A 23176-nucleotide genomic window follows, 5' to 3' on the forward strand; every position below is an offset into this window, starting at 1 on the left:
ACTCTTTACTTGTCATCCTGCTGGATACTGTTCTAGCTACTCTGTGACTTTCGTTGTCCTTCACAATAACCCAAGTGAGTTAGGTTTCGTTGAGCCCACCCATCACATTAGAAAACCAGGATTGGGGGAGCCTATGAAATTTGTATTAGGAAATGGTGGATCCAGAATTAAAACCCACATCTTCCTCCAAGGCTCACGTTCTTTTAACTACATCTGGTCTCCTAATGCCTCACACAGGTGAGATCGCCCCATAACGTCGGTCATTTTTGCATTCTAATAACTAACCCTCCTTTTATGGGTTCAAAGTTTAAAAATGATCCATTTTAAATTCAATTCCATTTGAACACAAATTGAGCAGGGCTTCTTTCACTCTCTGTCGAGTGACAACAAATAAAATAATTAAACATATCCCTAAACCTCACACAAGACTATTTTTATTATGTTGGAGAACCACTGCCAATCAAATAGCATTGATAGAAATTTCTTTTTCAAAAAACGATTTAGACCTTTTGTCACATAAAATCACTAAATAATCAAATTCTTGCTCTCTGTCTCTCTTTCCCTTTCTCTTTTTAATAAAAGGGGACTGTAGTCTATTATTAGATAGGATTGCATTAAAATGAATATCTACAAGCACATGGGAGAGATATCCAGCTAACTACAACTTGAATTTAAAGTTACCACCTGAGAATAAAATTAAGAAAGATCTAATTTAATCTAATCTAATAAAAGTTAATTAAGTAATTAGAACATCCTTTTGTAGAAGCATCCTGTTAGGTAGCTATGGATCAATGACTGCCTATATTCGGTGTCTTGGGTATAATATCATAATGGCCTGACCAGAACACTATTATAACAGTGGACTTTGAAGCCTGATTAAATGAATTACGGGCTTCCCAAGAAGGATCTGTTAACAGGGAAAAGTATCATTACCAAGGACAGGCTTATGGATAGAACAGGGCAAGAATGGGTCTCCTGCTTTGCATAGAAAAGAGGTGCCTCTGGCCCCCCAAGGTTGCTTCTGATCTACTCGGTAAGTCAGTCCCTATGGAGCAAAAGGATGCATCAGACTAGTAATCTGACCCCTGGATACTCTCTGTCTTCTTCAAATTGTTCTGTTCTAGAGAGAGTTTATGCAGATTCTAGTCTACCTGACAGCTTTTTAAATTTTATTTTATTTTTATTTTTTTAAAGATTTTATTTATTTATTTGACAGACAGACAGAGATCACAAGTAGGCAGAGAGAGAGAGGAGGAAGCAGGCTCCCTGCTGAGCAGAGATCCTGATGTGGGGCTTGATCCCAGGACCCTGAGATCATGACCTGAGCCGAAGGCAGAGGCTTTAACCCACTGAGCCACCCAGGCGCCCCAGCTTTTTTTTTTTTTTAATCATTACAAATTATTCAATTATCCTTCTGAGTTAAACTTTAGTCTGTTATCATTTAGTTTGCATTAGTTCATTGGCTGAGAGAAGGATCCCCTTAGAGAAGATTGATAAAATTGAGTGTCTGGGTCTTTGGTTCTGGACTACAGTGACATTTAAATACTGTCCCAGCACACTGGGATACCCACAAATGGTCACATAGCTCTCTCTGAATTGCTCTGGAGACAGGAGAGAAAAAGCACTAAAGTTTTCCTTAGTTTAGGTTATAGGCATAAACAAACTAGGAAAATACATAAAACTTTCTGTGCATAGTTTGCAGTGGGGAAAGAACTTTTGGAAAGGTTGGTGTGTTTGTTTTTGAACATCGTATCAACTGCATATCAATCTTATTTCTTCTTCTAGGAATAATTACCCTTTAAATTTAGAGCATAAACATCTGCAAATGACAATACATTTGCAAATGAGAATATACGTGAGATTTTCTTACTATGAAAGAAATAAATGCTCATTACGGAAATTTGGGTGGACTTTTGTTTTTGCCCTTTAAATTGTTCTGTGATGATCTCTGCTGTATAAACAAAGGTGGAAGGCGTAACAAACAAATGGTCATCTCTGGAACCAAACTGGCCCAGAGAAGCATCTATGCAGCCCAAGCGTCAGCATTTTGTCTGCCCAACAGCATTTCAGGAGTTGTGTTCTGGTATTTGAGCTACTTGAATTCTTTGCCATCTGCTTAGGCTCCTCTAGAATTGCTGATCAATTATGGATTTTTTTTTTTTTTTTTTTTTTTTTTTTTTTTGGTTGAAGAATACCTCTTGTCAATTAAAAGCCAGGGTTAGACTAAACTAATTACTTTAGAAGATCAGCAATTCAGGAATGTGCCAAGATTGGAGAGAAAATCTCCTTCCTGTGGATGATTCTTTTGCCTGAGAATTCGCTTTCTCTTTCTCCTTCCTTCCTACTCTTTTTACTTGAGGCCCTTACAGCATCAAGCAGGCATCAAGCATGACTGACCAGGTCCAATATGGCAGGCATTATTCTCCAGAAAGGACCAAACAGGACAAGAATTGACTGCTGCTGCCTATTGTGGCAACAGCTTGTCTACCCTCTCTCAGGGTGCAGGTCCTGGTGCTGGGCTCACAGCCTTGGGGATGAGTGAGCTTCGTCTTGCCTACTGCTTCTTGTTTTTATAAGATCCCCTTTGAGAGTAAGTGAAATTGTGTGAGGGCGTTTAACACAGTGACTGGCACATAGCATTCAGTAAACTTGCCAGAAGGTCTATTGGAGATGTGTTCCCATTTTCCTGGTTTGCTTGGCATTGCAAGATAAAATGCACAAGAAAGTTCTTCTGTGTATCCTGCAACATAGCAGAGAAGACACTCATCCAAATAGACAAGATTATTTACAGGCAGCCGGGGCTGAATGAGGCTGAGGCCCAGGAGAGTAGTTCAATTTGATGAACTGATTTGATTTAGACCACCTCAAATCCTTGGTGAAAATAGGTGGAGGTATAAATTATAAATTTAAAAAGAAAAGCAGATTTAACTGAAAAGCTTCTCCTGATAAAGCAGAACAAAATTGCTTTCAGGAATTCCTAGTAAAATTTTTTCTGGGGTAGGCACAGTTCATTTGTTAGGATACCCATAAGGAATGTACTGGATCATTTCTTGCCGAAAATATTCTTTTGCAATCCTGTAGCCACGAACTGTGCCTTCTTGAAACCCCAGAGATGAGCTGCAGATGATACTGGATACAATTAGTAACCATTTTTAATAATGATGCTAATTCTATTGATAAAACCTGATTTTCAGATATTAAAAACAAGCACATTGGGTAAATGGGTGAGCTTAAATCTATACTCAATGGTTGAAACAAGAAGACAAAGCAGGATGATTTTTTGTTTGTTTGTTTGTTTGTTTTGTTTTGTTTTTGCCAAAACTTATACTTTGCATACTGGCCTCTAAAACTGTATAAAACCATTGGCCCCATAGTGTGAAATAATACATCAAATGGAAACAGTAATAAACACAAATGAACAGCTTTTGTTAAATAGCCTCAGGGAAAAGGATAAATAGCGTCTTTTAATCCAGATTCTGCATAACTCCCTTTCTTACTCTGATGCATTCTCCTAAATTAGAAACTGTGGTCAGCTCAGAACTTCTGTATGTAGCTAAAAATACCCATCAGGCGAATGATGAAAAGCAAAGTTAGGTCTGGTTTGTCAAGAAGCAGAGTACCTGCTAACAGCAAGCTCCCCAGTCGTCCGGGTCTGGGTGAGGTCCTGGCTGCACCAGGGGCCGCAGACTTGCACCCTGTAAAGTGGGAACCCCATCTGTACAACTGTACCATAGAAGCATCTTCTGTGAAGTGAGAATGACGGAAATTCCTACCGTTTGAGGCTATGAGGGTCGAATACGCAGTTAAAGTAAAGCCCTTAGCACCGTATCTATCCCCAAGTAGCAGGGAGCAGAAGTTAGTGCTCATTTTTAGATTTTTTTCAGCCCCTTGAGTTGTTTGTGGGGTTTGCCTCTGTGGGAAGGGAGAGGGTGAGAAGTCTCATAATGTGCAAATGGAACCGCTCTTCCACCGGTTGGAAACAAAAAAGAAAGGCGACTGCAAATGCCTCTGGGTGTGTGGTGTCTTCCTGAAAATTCTAAGGCAATTGCAGCAAGAGGGAGGAGCAGGTAGCACTTCTGAATATTCAGACAAAAATGTCACTCTATTAATGAATCTAGGGGCTGTTTCTCTTTGTTGACTCAAGGCTAACTTTGACAGCATGCCCTGGGCATATGCGTGCTTGTATTATTTTCTGGGCACGGGAGGGCTGAGGCTTCTTCCTGCTTCATTATTTGTGCTTGTAGGAAAGTCATCATTCTAATTTTGTAGTGGAGTTTTAAGGTGAGGAAAGGGGAGGGTCCCTCCTCAACGTTAAGTCGTGAGGGAATCCAAAAGGGGAGAGAAAACTTATCTCCATTCACACTGTCCAACGTGGGCACACCTCCACTTATGCTCGGAATTTTCTTGTTTCCCATTCTTCCCCAGTCTCCCCTTGGCGAACAATGAACAACATGGTAGAGCACCCACAAGCAGACTGGGACAGAAGGGCTCCTTCTGGTTCCTTCTGAGACACGCTCCCTTCATTTTCTCCCCATCCACCAAACCTTAGCAGCACAGCCCAACACCCAGTGTGTTTGCTCCTTTGTGCAGATGGAGCACAGATGTAACCTACGGGATAAATGGGCGTTCTGGAGAGGGAAACCTCTTGGCAGGTGCCCTTCAGAGGTTTAGGAGACCATGAGTGGGACTCCAGGGCTCCCTGTGAGCTGTGGCTCCACGCATGCTCTCCCCTCATTGTCTCCCAGTTCCTCATCTCACCTTCCCACCTGTCCCCTGACATGTCCCCCAAAGTTAGAATCATGCCTCAACTTCCATTTCTAAGAGAGCTAAAGGAAAACATGATGAAGGAAAGTCCTATGTAGAACCTGCTATTCGCAGTAAGATAAGCAAATCATTAGCACGGTCATCCCACAGGCACCACTAAAAGTGAATAAACTTTGCTCCTTCCTTGGGGGGAAATATTCCTTGTACTATCAGCTGATGTGATACAGCACATTCTGATCCAGCTAAAACAGGTAAGAGTCACCTGAAGACGCCCATAGGGACTATAGTGATTTCAGGGCACCCACACAGCAAATCACTGTTTCTTCTTCTACAGAGAAGGAGATGAGGTTGGGGTAGAGTGATGAGGGCAAAAGGTGAAAGCGGGAGAGAGAGAGATTGAGAAGGAGGAAGAAAGATAAGCAGAGAAGGAAGAAGAAAAATACTGTGTTCCTTTTTTCTTTTCCTTTTTAATCAACAGTTAATATTGCATCTTGTTCTTGGTTTCCCAAACAAGGGCATACAAAGATCCTGACTGGGATTGGGAGGGGGGTGTGGTCTTATTTTTGAGAACAAGAATCGTGTGTCTATTTTATAATATGCGTCACATTATTAATGTTACTGAAGGTCAAGTCTACCATTTCTCAATTACGTACTTCAAATATATATCATACTTATGGGTATAAATATGGAAAAAAGATGTCTACATTTCCTGAGACATTTTTGTGGCTCTTTGGCCCAGAGAGAGTGGGAATTCTGTGAAATGACACTCAGTGCATGACTGGTCTCTACCACGTCTAGGGGGCTAGTCAAGAAAGACTCTACTCATTGAACCTGGTCGTCCACCTGTCTGAGTTGCTGGTCTGTGGCAGGGCCAGCTCTCACAAATTTCCTCAGGAGTTTCAGAAGCTGAACAGAAACCATTTAGTCACTTGTATAACATATGGGACTTTCTTTGAGAGGAACTTCAAATACCAGATTTTTGATAGCTGTTTATAAGAACACGAATTAAAATGTACCAAAAAAAAAAAATGGTGCTGGCAGAAAATAAATGGAAAAAAATATGCCTTCCTTGACTCAGATAGGAAATGTCCATGATAAGTCTCATTAGTTTTACTCTCTTTTTCGTAAAACAACAGATAAACAAAAAATTACTTAAAATCCCATTTGCTTTTACTCAGTTTACATTTAATAGTTATTCTCAATATTTGTTACTTATCATAGTTCTTAAAACTCCTGATTTTATTTGGGCAGCAATGTGCCCAATCCCTAAGGATAAATCATAACTCATTGAAGCCCTTACAGTAAGCTCATTTCCTTCTCCCACTTGCTTTCCCAGCCTCCCTTGCAGCTGGTTCTAGCCATGTGACTCTTCTAACAAATGAAACCTATGGAGAAGTCTGTTGACAGGGCTTAGAGGAAATATTCCTGATCCTGATGAAGAGACAAACACGTGGGGAGAGCCCCCTAAAGAACTTCTTCCTCTTCCTGCCCTGAACATGGTTGCAGAGGAGGTGATGTTTGGGACTTTTATCAACCCTCTTGAGACTGTAGGTGCAAGTCCAAGGCAAAAAGCCAACACTTGGGAGAAAAGAAAGTGGATAATACAAAATGCCTAAGTCTCAAATGATAACACCAAGCAATACCATTCTGAAACTACCTGCTTATAGGCTTCTTGCTTTGTGAGATATTAAATATCTTTATTGCTTAAGCCACAGTTGAATGGATATTCACTCAATAAATACTGAATTATTTAGGTCTTGCTCCTGAGGCTTGGGTTACAGCAGTAGATCAAACATGCAACCTCTGTGGCCTCACAAGGTGCAAAGTCAGAGGAGACATCTGTTACAGAAATAAAAGAATAAACATAGAACGTGCCAGGTAGTGGTAATCATTATGGATTACATAATGCAAGTTAAGGAGATTGAGAATAATGGAAAGCTAATTTATATTGATTATTCATGGAAGCTTTTCTGCGAGGTGATCATTTGAACAGAGACTTGAATGAATTAAAACAGTGAACCAGGTGGATACCTATGGGGGTTCTGTTATTTGCAGCTGAAAGCATCATTAACTTAAACATTCAATAAGTTTGTGGTCATTTGTCAAAACAGAGCTCCAACATCATCATTTCTGGGAAGTCTTCCAAGACCTCCCACTCACTAAAATCAATCCCTTCCTCTTCTAGGATAATTCTTCACCTTAGACCCCTGCACTGTTATCTACACCATGCCTCTTCACTGTAGTTGTTCATAGAGCTTATAAAAAGTCACTTTCTCTAGACATTGAGACTCTTGAAGGACAAGATCAATTCTTAGTCACTGGTATCTTGGCTTCTAGCACTCAGTACTACTTACCTAGTGATCTCCATGTATATACAAATAATTATTGACTTGACTAGAGTTTCTGTCCTTTGAATGTTCTGGATATAAATGTGTGCTTTCCACTAGAGTGTGATTAAAAGTGAGCACCTATAGAAAATGTTATTAAATTGTGATTATTTTTTGTGTTGAAGAAATTTATTTTGCAAGCATCAAGCAAGCTGCCTGCTCCATGAAGCTGTACAAATTACATAGATCACGTAGGCAGAAAATCTTTGGTTTCCATCTAGGAGACAAATATATGTAAGATTGTCAAGAAGCAACCTGGTTCCCTATCAGGTACTTCTGTCTAATCACATTATGTCCTTGGTCTTTGGAAAAGGCTATTCAAAAAATTATGTAAGACTACTCACCTACGTTAGGTAATTACAGTCTCCCAAGTATTTCTCCTGGTAGGGGAGGAAAAAGTTCATTTCATTTACTGATCTTGAAGGAATACCCAACTGTGAACCCTCCCTCATAGGCAATCCAACTCACACTCACTTCGGTGCAGGAAGAAAGCATATGATTGGTTTAACCCAAAATGAACTGGGTTTTACCATAAAATATGACCTAACACATATTACATTTTTAGCTTCAAAGGTGAAGAGAAAGGAAAAGGGCATTTGAAGAAACTTAAAACATCAATGAAGGTTTAAAAAAAAATAATAAACCAGGAAAGAGTTTGGTTTCAGGTACCTGTGTGAAAATTTAATAAAGAGAGGATCAGTGGATATGAAGTGCATTTTTATGTTAAATCCAGAGTTTGTAGAATAAAGTAAATAATGTGTTTTTTTAAAAGTTTTCCCTTAATATCAAAACAGAAGGAAAGGCATTTGCTTCATATACTCTCAAACAGAATAAAATTCCCTTCCTTTATGTGTTACATTAACAGATATTTATATTAGTAATTAATATAAATTAATGTTTGCTTTCCATTTCAGCCAATCTCTTACTTAAAAATCAGAAAGGAAAATAATTTTTTTTAGATTGTAGGGATATGATCTAAATTCGTACACTTCACAACATTTTTGTGAATAACAGCTTAGAGTTAGCAGGTATGTCAATAAATGAAGCCTTACGAATCACTTTTTGAAAATACTTGCTAGATACTTTTTCTTTAAGTTTGCATTTGAGATTTCAAATTACATTTTCCATATATCCTAAGGAAATAGGTATCATACAGCCTCTAGCACAAGCAAAAACAAATTTTCGAGGTACCTAGACTAGGTTGATACATATCAAATCTTTACCACATCTTCACAAAAACACACTTATAACACCGGAGACAGTTACTGAATGAATAGCTTTGAGACTAAACTCAGATAAAAAGCCCAAGCACGGATTGCATGGAGCACGGGGTGTGGTGCAAAAATAATGAATACTGTTATGCTGGAAATAAAAAAAAAAAAAAAAAAAAAAGCCCAAATTCCAGAAAACCCTATCTTGGCGCATCCTGGTTTGCTCGGGATACCCTGGATGCCCACCCCTGGTTAGAACATCTATCAGGTCCTAAAATCTCCAGGTCCTTCATGGATCCTCTCCCCCTCTCCACAGAGAGGGACATCCTCATCCTCAGCCATCAGCAACATTAGTTAAACAACAGCCCAGCTTTCGGTCTCGAGCAACCCAAGCGACACCAGGGACAAAGATGTATGGGGGAGGTGGGGAGATCCGATGACATGTCTCCTGCAAGCTGAGAAGCTGCAAATGAATGGGATACATACACTTGAATGAATGGAGAAAGTATGAGAGCTCTAGGTCATTAAAGGGGCTGCTTTGGAGAGTAGTTGGAAACACATTTAGAATATCTGAAAGAAGCACTTTCATACCCATCAGTTTCTTTTTTTTTTTTTTTTTTGCCACTCTTCCTCTTTTTCTTTACCTTTTTGTTTGTTTGTTTGCTTCGTTGCAAGTCTTAGCTGATTCTCTTAGCTAGAAGGGTATCTGCTAACACAAAAGTCAACAAACTCACAGGAGACAAAAGACATTCTTGGTTTGATTGCTCCTAACAAACTTCAGTCCTTCCAGACCACATAATGTCATAGAGTTATTTGTAATGCTTCTTTAAAAGGGTGACAGGGTTCAGAAATAAACTGCACATGGTACAAAGAGCCTCCCATGGGTTATCCCTGCAAAATGCGTTGCAAAGCTTTGGGAGTGTTGGTGGTTTCCGGCCATTAGTGTTACTAAATCAAGGCCAGCTTTGCATTTCTGGGCATCTACACAAATCAGGATGATACATGCTATGTTCACTCAAGCAACCCCGCTGATTTCTTCAAGGTTACGCTCAAACAAAACTTTGCGCCAATTATCTTTGATTGGAATGCTTCATTATTTTTATATATCCTAGAGAGAGAGTCCATGAAGTAGACACTTTAGGTCTATGGGTCACAAAAATCATATTTAGTGCTTCATGCCCACATAAAGCAATTACTGTCAACTCTCAATTAACCTCGTTATCGGAGGAAGCATTAATGGAGACAATACAAATCCTAGATAACCTACCCATGTCTTTCTTGTTGCCATAGTTGCAGCTAAGATGAGAGAGAGAGAGATAATGGGAGCACCAGGCAAAGCTTGGGGTTCAGAGGTCTCTTTAGGAAAATTTGAGTGGAGGTGCCACTCTGCCCCTTATTATGCCCCTTGTCTCTCTGCCCTGCATCAGGAAACAAAAATAACATGACTTTCCCTGCAAACTTCCGGCTGACCAACAAAAGGTGAGAAGCAGAGGAAGCCAGGAGAAAGTGGGGTGAAGGGGAGGTACCCTGCGAGGCTGGCAAGCACCGGCAGTCAGAGCCCGGCGGCCTCTGGGGACCACAGGCAGGTTCTCAGCGGGGGCTGTGCACCTTGGTCTTTAGGAAGCTCCAGCCATGTTCAAGACTCTTGGGCACTGGGCAAGTGCTCGAGTGTTGTGCTCTTTCGGATTTTGACTATCTCAACCAACATAGTAAAAGGTGTTTAATTATAAATGTCATAATTAATCACTTGCACACATGATAAGCATTCTTACGCTATAGATGCCTAGGGGATAGGGACATTTCCATCAAATCAGGGTGCAGGCATGCATGCTCCACCCATCCTTCAGAAGAAACGTCCCAGGCCAGGAGCCACAGGAACGGTAAGGATGACCCCTCTTCACGTGATTTCAAGTGGTTCTGCTCCAGAAAGGGTTTTGCCATTTTAACAAGGAAGAAAAACTTCAGTGGTAAAACCACACTGAATTCCAGACACTAGTGAGTAACTAAAGGTCTGGCAGAGACACAAGAGGGGCAGAAGAGCACCTCCGAAGTCACAGCAAAGACGAGAGCACACCAGAAAGGAAAGCTAGGACGTTAACTGGGGGAAAGGAGGCCAAAAAATCATAAAATTATGTTTTAATGAAAAAACTGTGTTAAAATGCTTATAAAGAGACACATTTGTGTCCTTTGTAAATATGACTTTGCTATAAAATGAATGGGGTCTGGCTGGAAAGAAGCTATTTATCAGTTTTTTGCCTCAGAATGAATTTCTGTGTATTAGCTTGAGAAACTGGGGAAATAGATGCAAAAACTCAAATGACAGTAAGAAACAGTGGAAAACATAGGAAAATTTCTGGAGAATATAGGCCAGAATTCTCCCTAATACCAAGGGGAGACAGAGAGAGAGAGAGCAATGTAGCAGAGGGACCTCAAAAAGTGCAACCCAGCAATCCCACTACTGGGTATTTACCCCAAAGATACAAATGTAGTGATCCGAAGGGGCACGTGCACCCCAGTGTTTAGAGCAGCAATGTCCACAATAGCCAAACTGTGGAAAAGAGCCCAGATGTCTGCCACAGATGAATGGATAAAGATGTGGTTCATATATACATATTACTCAGCCGTCAGAAAGGATGATAGCTTACCATCGACATTGACGTGGATGGAACTGGAGGAGATCACTCTGAGTGAAATAAGTCAATCAGAGATTGATTCACGAGATTATTCGCTCATATGTGGAATATAAGAAACAGCACAGAGACTCATAGGGGAAGGGAGGGAAAACTGAACGGGAAGTAATCAGAGAAGGAGACAAACCATGAGAGCGTCTTAACTATAGGAAACAAACTGAAGGTTGCTGGAGGGGAGGCAGGTGGAGGATGGGGTAACTGGGTGATGGACGCTGGGGTGGGCACGTGATGTGATGAGCACTGGGCATTATATGCAAGGGTGAGTTATTGAAGTCTATATGAAGTGGAGATGTAATACTTGTTGATGTAATGAAACAAGTGATGTAATATTTGTTAACTAACTGAATTTTAAATAAAAAAAAATTCAAGAACAAGAAAAGGCAAGTGTCTGTAAAAGGGAAATGACTCATGATAACAGGGAAGATTACGAAAAATGTAAATATTGACTCTAAAATATCAGTGGGTAAGCCAAAAATAAGAGTTAAAGAAATAAGTGAAGCTGTTCATCCGATTGATTCATTATTCTTTAAATTCTTCTGCAAAGCTCATCAGGGTGGGAAGGGGCATACCCTTGGAATGAAATGTGATGTGACTTCCGGGTTAAAAAGGAGGGGTGAAATTAAAGGTATAATTACTTCTCATCCCTTTTTCAAAACACATAGAAAAGAACAAAAATAGTGAAATAGAGTAAAGTATCAAACATGATCAAGCAAACAAAAAGTCCCCCATCCTTTTTACAAACCATGAGGCGCACATGGACCAAATTCAGAAAGGACACTGAAAGCTGATGGGTATCTCACTGAAAGCTGATGGGTATCTCGAGTCTCAAGCAGATGCAAAGTTTCTGGCCAAAGTGATGTCAAAAATGTCTAAAGGGCATAGGCAATCTGCCTTTGTTGAGAGTGCTAAGAGGCACAGTTTAAGCCCTAGAGACAAAGTTTGATATGGCATAACAGAGGGAGAGGCAGAGCTAAGAGAAAATGTGTTAATACTGTATTCCTATTTACTTTTGTATTGTGCTACTGTATTCCTTCTAGCCAAGGAAGGCTTCCAATGACATACCTACAGAAATTCCAAGGGAATAAGCCAGTAAAAAGAAACAGAAGACACACAGGCTTGGATTTTCTAGATAATTCTTTCATGCACAGAGTATAAGCCTTTATACCTTATGCCCATGGAAGTTTTCTCTTCGATGATTATTCTGATAGAAAGTATTTGAATTTTATATGTCAAGCCCAAAGAAGGAAATACTAAATAGTATGGGAAGCATCTAACTGTCAGATTAAGCAACAGAATTTGAGAGATTTGCTGGATGGTTTCAATATGAGCACCCATTTATTTTTTCAAAGGAAAAAGATGAAAGAATGAGCAGAGGAGTGTGATCAGATTACAAGAATCTCCTTGTGTTGCTTTCAAGAGTTAAGTACTACTTCATCCAAGAAAATACAATTCAGTACACAGGAAAAGCAATTCAGTGATAATCTGGGTACTCACTAATTGGTCTTAGAACAAGCATCTTCTGCCAGTTATAGATCTGGAAGGATTTAAAAAAAAACAACTTTCTGATTCTGCCTAACATGGACCTTGGGCTTGATACACATTTTAGACCAGATCACCGGGGCCTGTTTTTTTCTATACAATGGCTGGCAAAGGAAAGATCTGAATTTGAATTAGGTAACACACGCTTCCTTGTTTTCACAATTTGAGATTTAGAGGAGTTCTTGCCCTCTTTTCCTGGCGATCCATAGGTTAATATCTATAGAATCTCATTGGACTCTGGCCCTTTAAAGAAACATGGTTTATGGGCAGATAATGGATGATTAACGGACTTGTGAAGGAAGTCAAGCAATGGAGGGCTCTAACAGAAAATAATGAAAATCAATGAAGCCAGAACAGACCCAAACATAAAGCAGCATTTACTTAAGCGATATTAGCCAATGGCACAGTCGGGAGGGCGAAGCAGTTTGAGCTGACTTCCTCTCTCAAGTTTAAAAAATACTAGAATGGTCATAGACCCAAGGACCATACATTTTAAGTTCAGGCTGCTAAAGACACTGCTATGGGTTGAACTGTGTCTCTCTAAAATTCATATGTTGAAGTCCTAACTCCCCAGTATCTGGGAATGTGACTGTATTTGGATGTAGGGCTTTTCGAGAAGCAGGTAAGATTAAATGAAGGCAGTGAGGGGTCCTAATCTAATATGACTGATGTCCTGATTGGAAGAGGAGATTAGGGCATGGACACACATGTGAGGAGATCATGTGAGGACACAGAGAGGAGGCCACTCACTGACCAAGGACAGAAACCTCACAAGAAATCAGCCTTGCGGATGCTTTGATCTCGGACTTCTAGTCTCCAGAACTGTGAGAAAATAAATGTCTATTGTTTGAGCCCCCAAGTCTGCGGTGCTTTGTGACAGTAACCCTAGCAAACTAATTCACAAACCTGCTCTATAACCAGCCCTTCTTTTTCTCTTAGAAGTCTGAAATAAGACCCAAGTTTCTTTTGTGGTTAGATGCATTCTACATCATACTCACAACCCCAACAGGAAAGGCCAGGACGGCTAACATCCAGTCCCGGAGAGAGATGAGCTTCTTGAGCTGCCTTTCTTGTTCTTGGTTCCCACTTCCTCTAGTCAGGAGACTGGAAAGATCAGTCAGCACGCAAATGCCAAAAAAGACAGCCTGGATGACCTGGAGGGAGACAACAGCTGGTGTTAGTCAGGAAGATCTAAGGAGGCCCCAGCTGTAGGACAAGCGAGCAACAACTTTATGATAGACATATGATAAAAGAAGACCAGAAGCATACTTAAAAGACTAGCCCTACAAAAAAAAAAAAAAAAAAAAAAAGAAAGAAAGAAAAAGGGAGATATTTACAAATTGCTCTCATGGGTGAGAGAATTCATCCTATTTTTGCTTCCATTTTTGCTCACTTCAGGACACATGCGAAGTAAGCATGCACATATATATCTAAATAGGCCCAACAGAAAACAGTATCAAATATCATAATGACATGTCCATATTTTGAAAATATCATATCTATGATCTAGTTATATTGACTAGTGGGGTTTAATAAATATTGAAGAAAGACAAAGAAAACAATCAGGGTAGCCTGAATAAGAAACAAGACACTTTTTTCTGAATGTGAAGAACTCTTCCTATGCTTTTATCTCCTAAATTTAGAAATGTTCTTGCCAAAGCTTTTAGTCCTTGAGTCACAATCAAATGAATGCAATAATCAAAACTTATACAGAGCGATTTTCTGTTGTCACACCTAAATGATAGGACCTCTTACTCAGGTTTTCTGTTTTTGTGAAATAAAATCTTCCCAAAGTAATATAAACAAAGATAAACCACACCTTATTCCCAAAAAAGCTTTCAGTTGTACATTCCCAAATCAATTAGTAACTAAATTACTTACATCAGCTATGTATAACTTGGACTATTAAAGGGAGGACTCTGAAACACTAAATTCAGTAATCTGTGAAATTCCCTAAGTGAGGGCAAAAGTATTAATGACCCAGAGCTGTAACTAGAGGCAGGAAGTGACTGTCATGTAGCTTAGCAAATGATAATTCAAATTATGGAAAGGGAAGAAAATACATTCCTTGGGCTTAAAAAGGCATCCATTTAGCACCAAGAATAGATTCAGGGTAATTTTTCTGGCTTCTTTTACCAGAAATCATTTACTGATGGTATATTTATAAGAGATACAACTTTACTCGCTACTTCTTTAGAAAACAACAAAAAGTGTTGTGTAAATGTCCATGTTGGCGGTGGAAAGAACTTGTGATTCAGTGGATGAGAGGATGAGTTCCTCACTGAGGCACAGAACAAAGGGAACAAAGACCCTCACAATCACGTGGTTCCATCCTTTAGCATAGTACTCCACACTCAGATTCTCAATCATTCTGTTCAAATTCTTATGTAAGCCATTTTGAAAATTCTGAATAATGGAGATTCCATTGCTGACCTTAGTGAAATAAAAGCCTGCAGTATTTTTACATAAAGTGCAACCGCTATGGTCTTCCAAGCTCCCCACATCCTGCCATTATTAACCAATCTTAGCTAGAGTAATGTTCTCTTCCTTCTCATACCTTAGCTTGTCTTATAGCTTCAATGACTTAAGGTTTATTGTTATTCTTTCTACAACCAGAAACACCAGAGTGGGAGAACCTGAGTCTGCGATTACTGAGCATGGCCCGACTGAAGGGGTGGCAAGAATCATGTTGTGATGACCAGACATAATTTCCATGACTCAGGGAATAATTTTACACTTAGGAAAACTTTCTATACCATATCTTATCACTTTAGATGTTTGATCTTTACGTCAACCCTAAAGGGCTTTGAGAAATTGGAGTAGCCCAGCTGGGGAATAATAATCTCCATGCCAGTTTGGTCAGTGAACATAGGAAAAGGTGTCCTACCTGATCAATGATCAGGGAAATGCAAATGTATATGACAGTGAGATAACATTTCTCTCCTATATAATTATCTGTAATTTAATTCTCACAATACTACTGGTTATATAGATGTAGAACAACTGGAAACCCTACAGTGGGAATGCAACTTGGGACAACCCCTTTGAAGAATACTTGGCAGTATCTAATGATTTAAAGATGCATATACCTTATTATCTAGTGACTTCATTACAGAGGGTATTCCCTTACTGGAACTCTCATACATGTGTTCTTGTCACATGCACACAAAAGTTAATTTCTGCATTCATTGCTTCAAAAAAGTCAGCCTATATGTCTCAATTTTTGACTGGATAAATAAACAATGCTATATCCATACAATGGAATTCTAAGTACATACCTGTTTTTCATTGTCACAACAAAACATTAAACAATAAAAGAAAACCAAAAAAATGCTACATTTTGCCAGAATTAAAATAAATTTCAAAAGAATGCAAAGATAGTTTTAAGGATGCATGTATATAAAGTAAAATATGAAGAAATCCATGGAATTAATAGCACTGAATTCAGGTACCTCTATAAGGAGGAAAAGATTTGGGGCACTTGGGTGGCTTAGTTGGTTAAGCATCAGCCTTTGGCTCTGGTTGTGATCCCAGGACCCGGGGATCAAGCTCATGCTTCCAGCTTCCTGCTCAACAGGGAGTCTGCTTCTCCCTCTCTCTTTGCCCGTCCCCCGGATTGTGTCCTCACTCTCTCTCATGAATAAATAAATCTTTAAAAAAAAAAAAAGAGGGTAAGACTGGAGGAAAGACACAAGGGCCTCAACTGTATCAATAATACTTTATTTCTTAAGTTGATTATTTAGGTATAAGGAAGTTTATTGTATTATTTTCTATGTACTTCATTATTATGAAATATTTCCAAATACCTTAAAAATAAAAGGTAAACAGAATGGTTTTCATACTTTGGGGATGTAGTTATTATGCTTCTTCCAGCTATTATGCTTCTAACTCAAGTTTCCTCTATTTTAAAGATGGGCTAGTAATAGCAGGATTTAGTGAACTCCAAATGAAGTGAATTTTAAATTTCATGATCAAGTAACTGGTATCAGAGTTGCCTTCCCAGTATAAACAACTAGACATTTGTGCTAAATATAGAAATCACCTTTTTCATATATTGAACTTTTTTCTCTGCAATCAGCCAAGAAATCTTTTTTAATTAAATGGCTCACCTGATGAGGTCAGGCCTACCTTGAATAATTCTCCTTTTGCCACATAAAGTATTGTAATTACAGAGTTGGTTATACTCACAGGATTTTACAAAATCCCATGGGAGGAGATTATACAATGGTGAGTATCACTGAAATTAATTTTATTATTCCATATACCACAAGCTGTGGGTTAAATAATTTTCAGAGCTCATGCAGAATGGAGAGTTATTCAAGTTCTGACCAGAGAGGCCTTACTGACTACAACAAGCATTCAGTAGAGACCTAAGAAGTTTATTACCTAAATAGTGATGTTAAAGTAGCCTTGAAATAAAAGCTACTTTACATCCACCCCAACAATACTTCAAAACAATCATTTAAAAAAAGCTGATCTACAAGTAACTTAAATACCTGCAAAAACAAAATTCTACAATTTTTAAAAGATTTTTATTTATTTATTTAATTGATAGAGATAGCGAGAGAGGGAACACAAGTGGAGGGAGAAGCAGGCTTTCCATTGAGCAGGGAGCCCAGTGTGGGACTCGATCACAGGACCCTGGAATCATGCATGACCTGAGCCGAATCAGACACTTAATGACTGAGCCACCCAGGCACCCCAAATTCTACAATTTTTAAAGAAATATATCAAAATCCAGACATTTGACAATATCCAACATTATAATATTCAACATCTAATCAAAAATTACTATATTTTCCAAGAAGTAAAGAAATCTTTAACCAAGAGGAAAACAGAGAAATAAAAACAGATATTGAAATGACAGAAATATTGGAATTAATAGACAGGAACATAAATCACTAAATTAAAGTAAGTTCAAGAAGTTAAATGTAAATAAAAAAGACATTAAAAAGAACCAAACTGGGGGTCATGATCTCAGGGTCCTGGGACTGAGCTCCACATTGGGCTCCCTGCTCAGTGAGAAGTCTGCTTCTCCCTCTGCCTCTGCCCTCCTCACTGTTCATGCTCTCTCTCTCTCTCAAATTAAAAAAAAAAAATCTTTAAAAATTAAAAAAGAATCATAAAAGAACCAAACTGAACATTTAAAAATTAAAGACACTGTCTGAAACTTAGAAGTCACCTGGTGGAAATAATAGCAAATTAGACACCTGTAGAAGAAGAATTTAAAAATTGAATATAAAACATCATAAACTATTCAAAATGAATCACAGAAAACGATTTACGGGGTGCCTTGGTGGCTCAATGGGTTAAAACCTCTGCCTTTGGCTTAGGTTATGATACCAGGGTCCTGGGATAGAGCCCCAGGCTGTCTGTTTAGCAGAGAGCCTGCCTCCCCCGTCTCTCTGCCTGCCTCTCTGCCTACTTGTGATCTCTGTCTGTCAAATAAATAAATAGAAAAGAAAATTGAAAAAAAAAAAAAAGAAAGAAAGAAAAAAATTTTAAATATCAACAGAGTCTCAATGAACCGTGAGAAAATGTCAAATGGACTAACCTATGTGTACTGGAGCCCTAAAGGGGCAAGGAGGGAGAGGGAGGGATCTAGAAAAAGTATTAGAAGAAATAATGGCTGAAGTTATTCTAAAACTTCATTAAAACTATAAACCCACAGATCTAAGAAATGAAACAAATGGAATACACACAAAGAAAACTACATCAAGGCATAGTACAATCAAATGCTGAAAAACTAACACTTTAAAGCCACTGGAGGAGGGGTGCCTAGGTGGCTTGGTCAGTTGAAGGTCCAACTCTTGATTTTGGCTCAGGTCATGATCTCATAGTCCTTGGAGCCAGCCCTACATCAGGTTTTGTACTCAGTAGGGAGTCTGCTTGAGGATTCTCTCCTTCCCCCATTTGCACACACATGTGCTCTCTCTCTCTATCTAAAATAAGTTAATAAGTCTTTAAAAAAAAATAAGCATTGGAGGAAATAGATATATCACAATCAGAAATATAAAGATAAGAAACTTCAGATTTTTCATGTAAAACAACACAAGCCAGAAATCTATGGAATGATATCTTAAAGCCCTATAAGGGAGAAAATTTCTCAAAGGTGAAAGACTTTTTCAAATTCTGCAAGAATTTATTGTCACTAGAGTTTCACTACAAGAAATGTCAAAGGAATGGAAAACATGATACCAATTAATTTCAAATCTATACACAGCAATGATAATTACTAAAAATAGTATATATGTGGGTAAAATATAAAATATTTATCTTTTAATTTATTTTATTTTTTAAAAGATAATTGACCAATGCAAAAATATGAGAACATATTGTGAGGATTTAAACACATTCAGAAATAAAATTACAGCAGCACAAAGGGAAGAAATGGGAGGCATAGGTTGTTAAGTTTTTAATTTTATATAAAGTGGCACAATACTATTTGGCAGCAGAGAGGAATAAGTTAAAGTGTGTTCCATAAACCCTAGAGGAACCACTAAGAGAATAAAATGGAGATCTTCAGCTAATGCATTAGTTGTCTGTGCTGCATAACAAATTACCACAAATTCAGCAGCTTAAAACACCACCAGTTTGTTCATTCACAGTTCTATATTTCTGTTGGATGCCTGGCTTCTATGCCATCAAAATCAAGGTATTGGTCAAGCATGGTTCTTATCTGGAGGGGCAAAGAAAGGAGCGTCTAAGCTCACTCTAACTGTTGGTAGAACCAAGTTCTTTTTTACTATAAAACTGAGGTTCATACTTCCTTTTTACATGTTGGCCAGTCATTTTCAGCATCTTGGATCTGCTCTCCCGCCCTTGTACCTGATCCCACCCCCCTATCCTCAAAACCAGCAACAGAACAGCAGATTCTTCTTGTACTTCAGATCTCTCTGACTTTCCCTTCTGACATCAATTTTAAAAAGCTTTCTGCCTTTAAGGGCTCATGTGATAAGATCAAGCCCACATGGGTAATGTCCACTTCTTAAGGGCAGCTGTGCCATACATAAGGATACATAATCAGAGAAGTTATAGCTCATTAATTCACAGGTTCTCAAGGTTAAACTAGGACATCTTTGACAGCCAATTTAGAAATTCTGTCTATCACAACTAATAAGTTAATACGGAATATAAAATGGAATACAAACAGTACATTAGGGTAATCCAAAAGAAGGCAGAAATTGAGAAAAAGGAAGAACGGCTAGATGAGACAGAAAAAAAAAACAGTAAGATCTCAGACTTTAACCCAATAATGCCTATAATTACATTAAATACAAATGGTTTAAACTCTCCCAACCAATATCGGAGATTGACAGACTGCATTTAAAAGACAAACAAAAAGCACTTTAGGGGCACCTGGGTGGCTCAGTTGGTGGAGCCTCTGCCTTCGGCCCTGGTCATGATCCCAGGGTCCTGGAATCAAGCCCCACTTCGGGCTCTCTGCTCAGCAGGGAACCTGCTTCCCCCCACCCCGCCTGCCTCTCCGTCTACTTGTGATCTCTGTCTGTCAAATAAATAAATAAAATCTAAAAAAAAAAAAAAAAAAGCACTTAAAGTCAATAGGTATGGATTTGTTAAAAGTAAATGGATGTAAACACCAATTTTAAGAATGCTGGAATGCTATATTAACCATATAAAAAAGTAGGTTTCAAGATAAAGGATGGTACCAAAAATAGAGAAAAACATTTCATAATCATAAAAGGACAATTCCTTAAGAAAGTATAATGATCTTATAAAGCAAAAATTAATTTAATATGGGACTGAATTACTCAATAAATGTCTAATAATAATTTAATGATAAATAATTCACTGATTATTGGGAAATAAGTGCCTTTATGAAGATTTAAAAGAAAAGGAGAGGAGAAACCTTAAAATGCAAGGGGGAGAAGAAAGGAAAGGGAGGAACAGAATCTCACATTCGAGAAGAGAAAAACGAAAGTAAATCTGCAAATATAAATGTAATAGTCTGAGTAACGGTTTGCCAAACTTGGAAGATTGACTGTATTGTGAAGTCTTACGCCCTTCTACAGTTGAACCATCTTCTTATCCCATGGTGTCATCTGACACAGCAGCCCCCTAACTATTATCTGGTAGCTCTCCCTGTCCCTCTCTGTAGACCTCTCCACTGGGTCTCCCCCCCTTGTAACCACAGTGCTGCCTCCCACTTCACCTGAACTGCCATGGAAGACTTCTCCCATGAGTGTGTGGAGATCAGGGAAAAGAAGTACCACAAAATGATTTTCTACTCCTTTCCAGCTATCAGAAGACTGAGAGAAAATTGTTGGGTTTTGTTAGTTTTTTGTTTTGTTTTGTTTTGTTTTGTATTTTAACTCACAGTGGCTAATTTTCAAAAGATAATCCCTAAATATTATAGAACAGTCCACCATTCTCTAGGGAGAAGCATGGACAGACTTTTGCTTATGTTCCTCATTTAAGCAGTCAGCCAATACTGTTAAGCTAACACTTTAGATCTCTGCTGCTTTATGAGAATTTGATTTGAGCTGACAGGCAACCAATCGCTTTAGAGACATTGTACTCTATTGCCTATCTGTATCATGCTGTCCACTGCAACTTAAAATTCATTAACATAAGAATGGGAAAGTCCTATGGAGATGCACAAGTGAATCTTAAGTAGGATTACCTTGAAGCATTATTTGGCACCGGCCACTCTGCAGAGCTGGCATTTCCAAACCATCAACTCAGCATGACACACATATACACCATCTGGCTTGAAGTTCTTAACAGGCTGGCTGCTCTTATTGTTTTGTATCACGTGTAGAAATGAAGTGGTCAAATGTACCGTATCTCTCCAAGAAATATAAATAGGAATTTATCAGAACGAAAAAAAAAAAAAAAACCCAGGATATTTTGAACTCACTCTAGTATTTGTTCCTCTAAAATGTTCTCTACTGTTGAATAATTTCTTCTGCATCTTCTCTCCACCCCCTCAACTCTCTCTGTCAAGAGATAATACATTATTTACGGAGTCATTTTAGGTTTAGGATTCATTTCCACTAGTATGGAAATGTACCCAAATTCCATTCATATTTTTATCTTTTCTTACCCATAAGTGGATTTTATCAAATTAACTTAATATTATTTTTCTTTTTTCTCTGGAATGCACTGAACTATTACAATTCTGTTTCAGGCATAGGGCAAATTCATTAGACTTCTACCATTTAGTCCCCAACATATACGATATGGTTTATCCAGAATAGGTTTTATTTCACTTCGTTAGGATCATCTTCAATGTCCTCAATTATATGTAATTACACCAAAGATTTAAAAGAAAAGGAGAGGAGAGGAGAAAATGTCCACATATTAGGTTATGTCATTACCATAATTATTTGCTAATTTACATTTCCATCTAACAGGCCAATTTCAGGCAAGAATAAAGAATGCACCAAAGTAAGAAAAGCAGCATTTTACATAAGAAATGCAAATCACTGTTTATATGAATTTTTAAAGCACAGTATGCTTCTCTTGACCACTGGGAGTAAACTTCCAATGGCTTGTATGTATCATGTACCATGTTTTGACTATATTGGATTTCATAAGATTAACATAAATATTACCATAATATTTGAAAATGTTGCCTATTTTGAAGTTAATTTAGACACAGTGGACAGAAGAAACAAGACAACTCTAAGGAGGTAGCAGTGGACACTGGAGTGATGTGGATCAGGGGCTGAAAGAAAACCGGAAAGAACAGATGGAAAGGAGGCAGTAAGTTTTCCAGGTGTCCTAAGGGAGGGCCTGGAGGAAGCCCCTGTATAAGGCTCAGAGCATTAACTAAAGGGAAATTTAGATAAAAATGAAAGCAATTCATGGCAATATCTGTGTTCAGTGAAGAATAAATTTGACTGAAGGAGTGAACATGTGGAAACGATATAAGGGCCATAAAATAGCAGTACTATAAAACACAATCTTCAAGGAATTCCCCCCTCTATTCGACAAATAGCATATTTTTTAATAGCACAAAATTCCTTCTTCTTGTTATTAAGATAAAGTGTGAATGCCCAAAGGATTTCAGCACCACGAGACAATGACTCAGTATGAGGTCAAATGAGTGAATTCTGCAAGGATATCCTTTGCATTTGTTTCCAGTGCGTTCCTTGCCTGAGACATCTGAGTATCTGTAGCAATTCTACAGTCCCAGAAGTCCATCAGCTACAGGGAGGTAGCCATCAGTCACATGTTTGGATGCTACTCTTTGGAGAAATCGATGTCTTTAAAACTACCACAGACTCTCTCATCCACGGAGATTGTACCCGTCACATGCACTGGCTGGTGAATTTTCCTCTACTGCCTGCTCTGAACAAGACAACGTGGTTCTCACACTAGTGACTATAACTCTGGTTTTCTAAAACATTTAAGTGATGTGCTGTAAGCCCAAGGTTTTTCAAGAAATCTTCACCACAAACATTTTTGAGGAGATGGACTCACTGCATCCTCAAGCCCGTGGTTTTCAAAATGTGATTTAGAATCCTTGCCCATGTACGCAGACATTTACCTCATACTGCTCTATCTCATTACTGAAAATCGATGAAGTAAGCCATAAGTCACCACAGGCAAGCAATCC

At 38.6% G+C, this 23176-nt stretch overlaps 1 protein-coding gene across 8 annotated transcripts in view; it reads right to left on the minus strand.

Annotated features, from left to right (window-relative positions):
- The window catches only part of AIG1 (androgen induced 1), a 265814-nt gene that overhangs the window by 187700 nt on the left and 54938 nt on the right, over positions 1 to 23176 (minus strand). For 6 of the 8 annotated variants that reach the window (XM_032339345.1, XM_032339340.1, XM_032339342.1 and 3 more), the window contains exon 2: positions 13590 to 13745. The exons of the other annotated variants lie outside the window; for them this stretch is intronic. In XM_032339345.1, the coding sequence (XP_032195236.1) occupies positions 13590 to 13745 (156 nt within the window). The remainder of the gene's footprint in view (positions 1 to 13589; positions 13746 to 23176) is intronic. 8 annotated transcript variants of the gene reach the window in all.

This window comes from Mustela erminea, chromosome 4 (assembly GCF_009829155.1).
Source record: "Mustela erminea isolate mMusErm1 chromosome 4, mMusErm1.Pri, whole genome shotgun sequence".
NCBI classification, from domain to species: domain Eukaryota; kingdom Metazoa; phylum Chordata; class Mammalia; order Carnivora; family Mustelidae; genus Mustela; species Mustela erminea.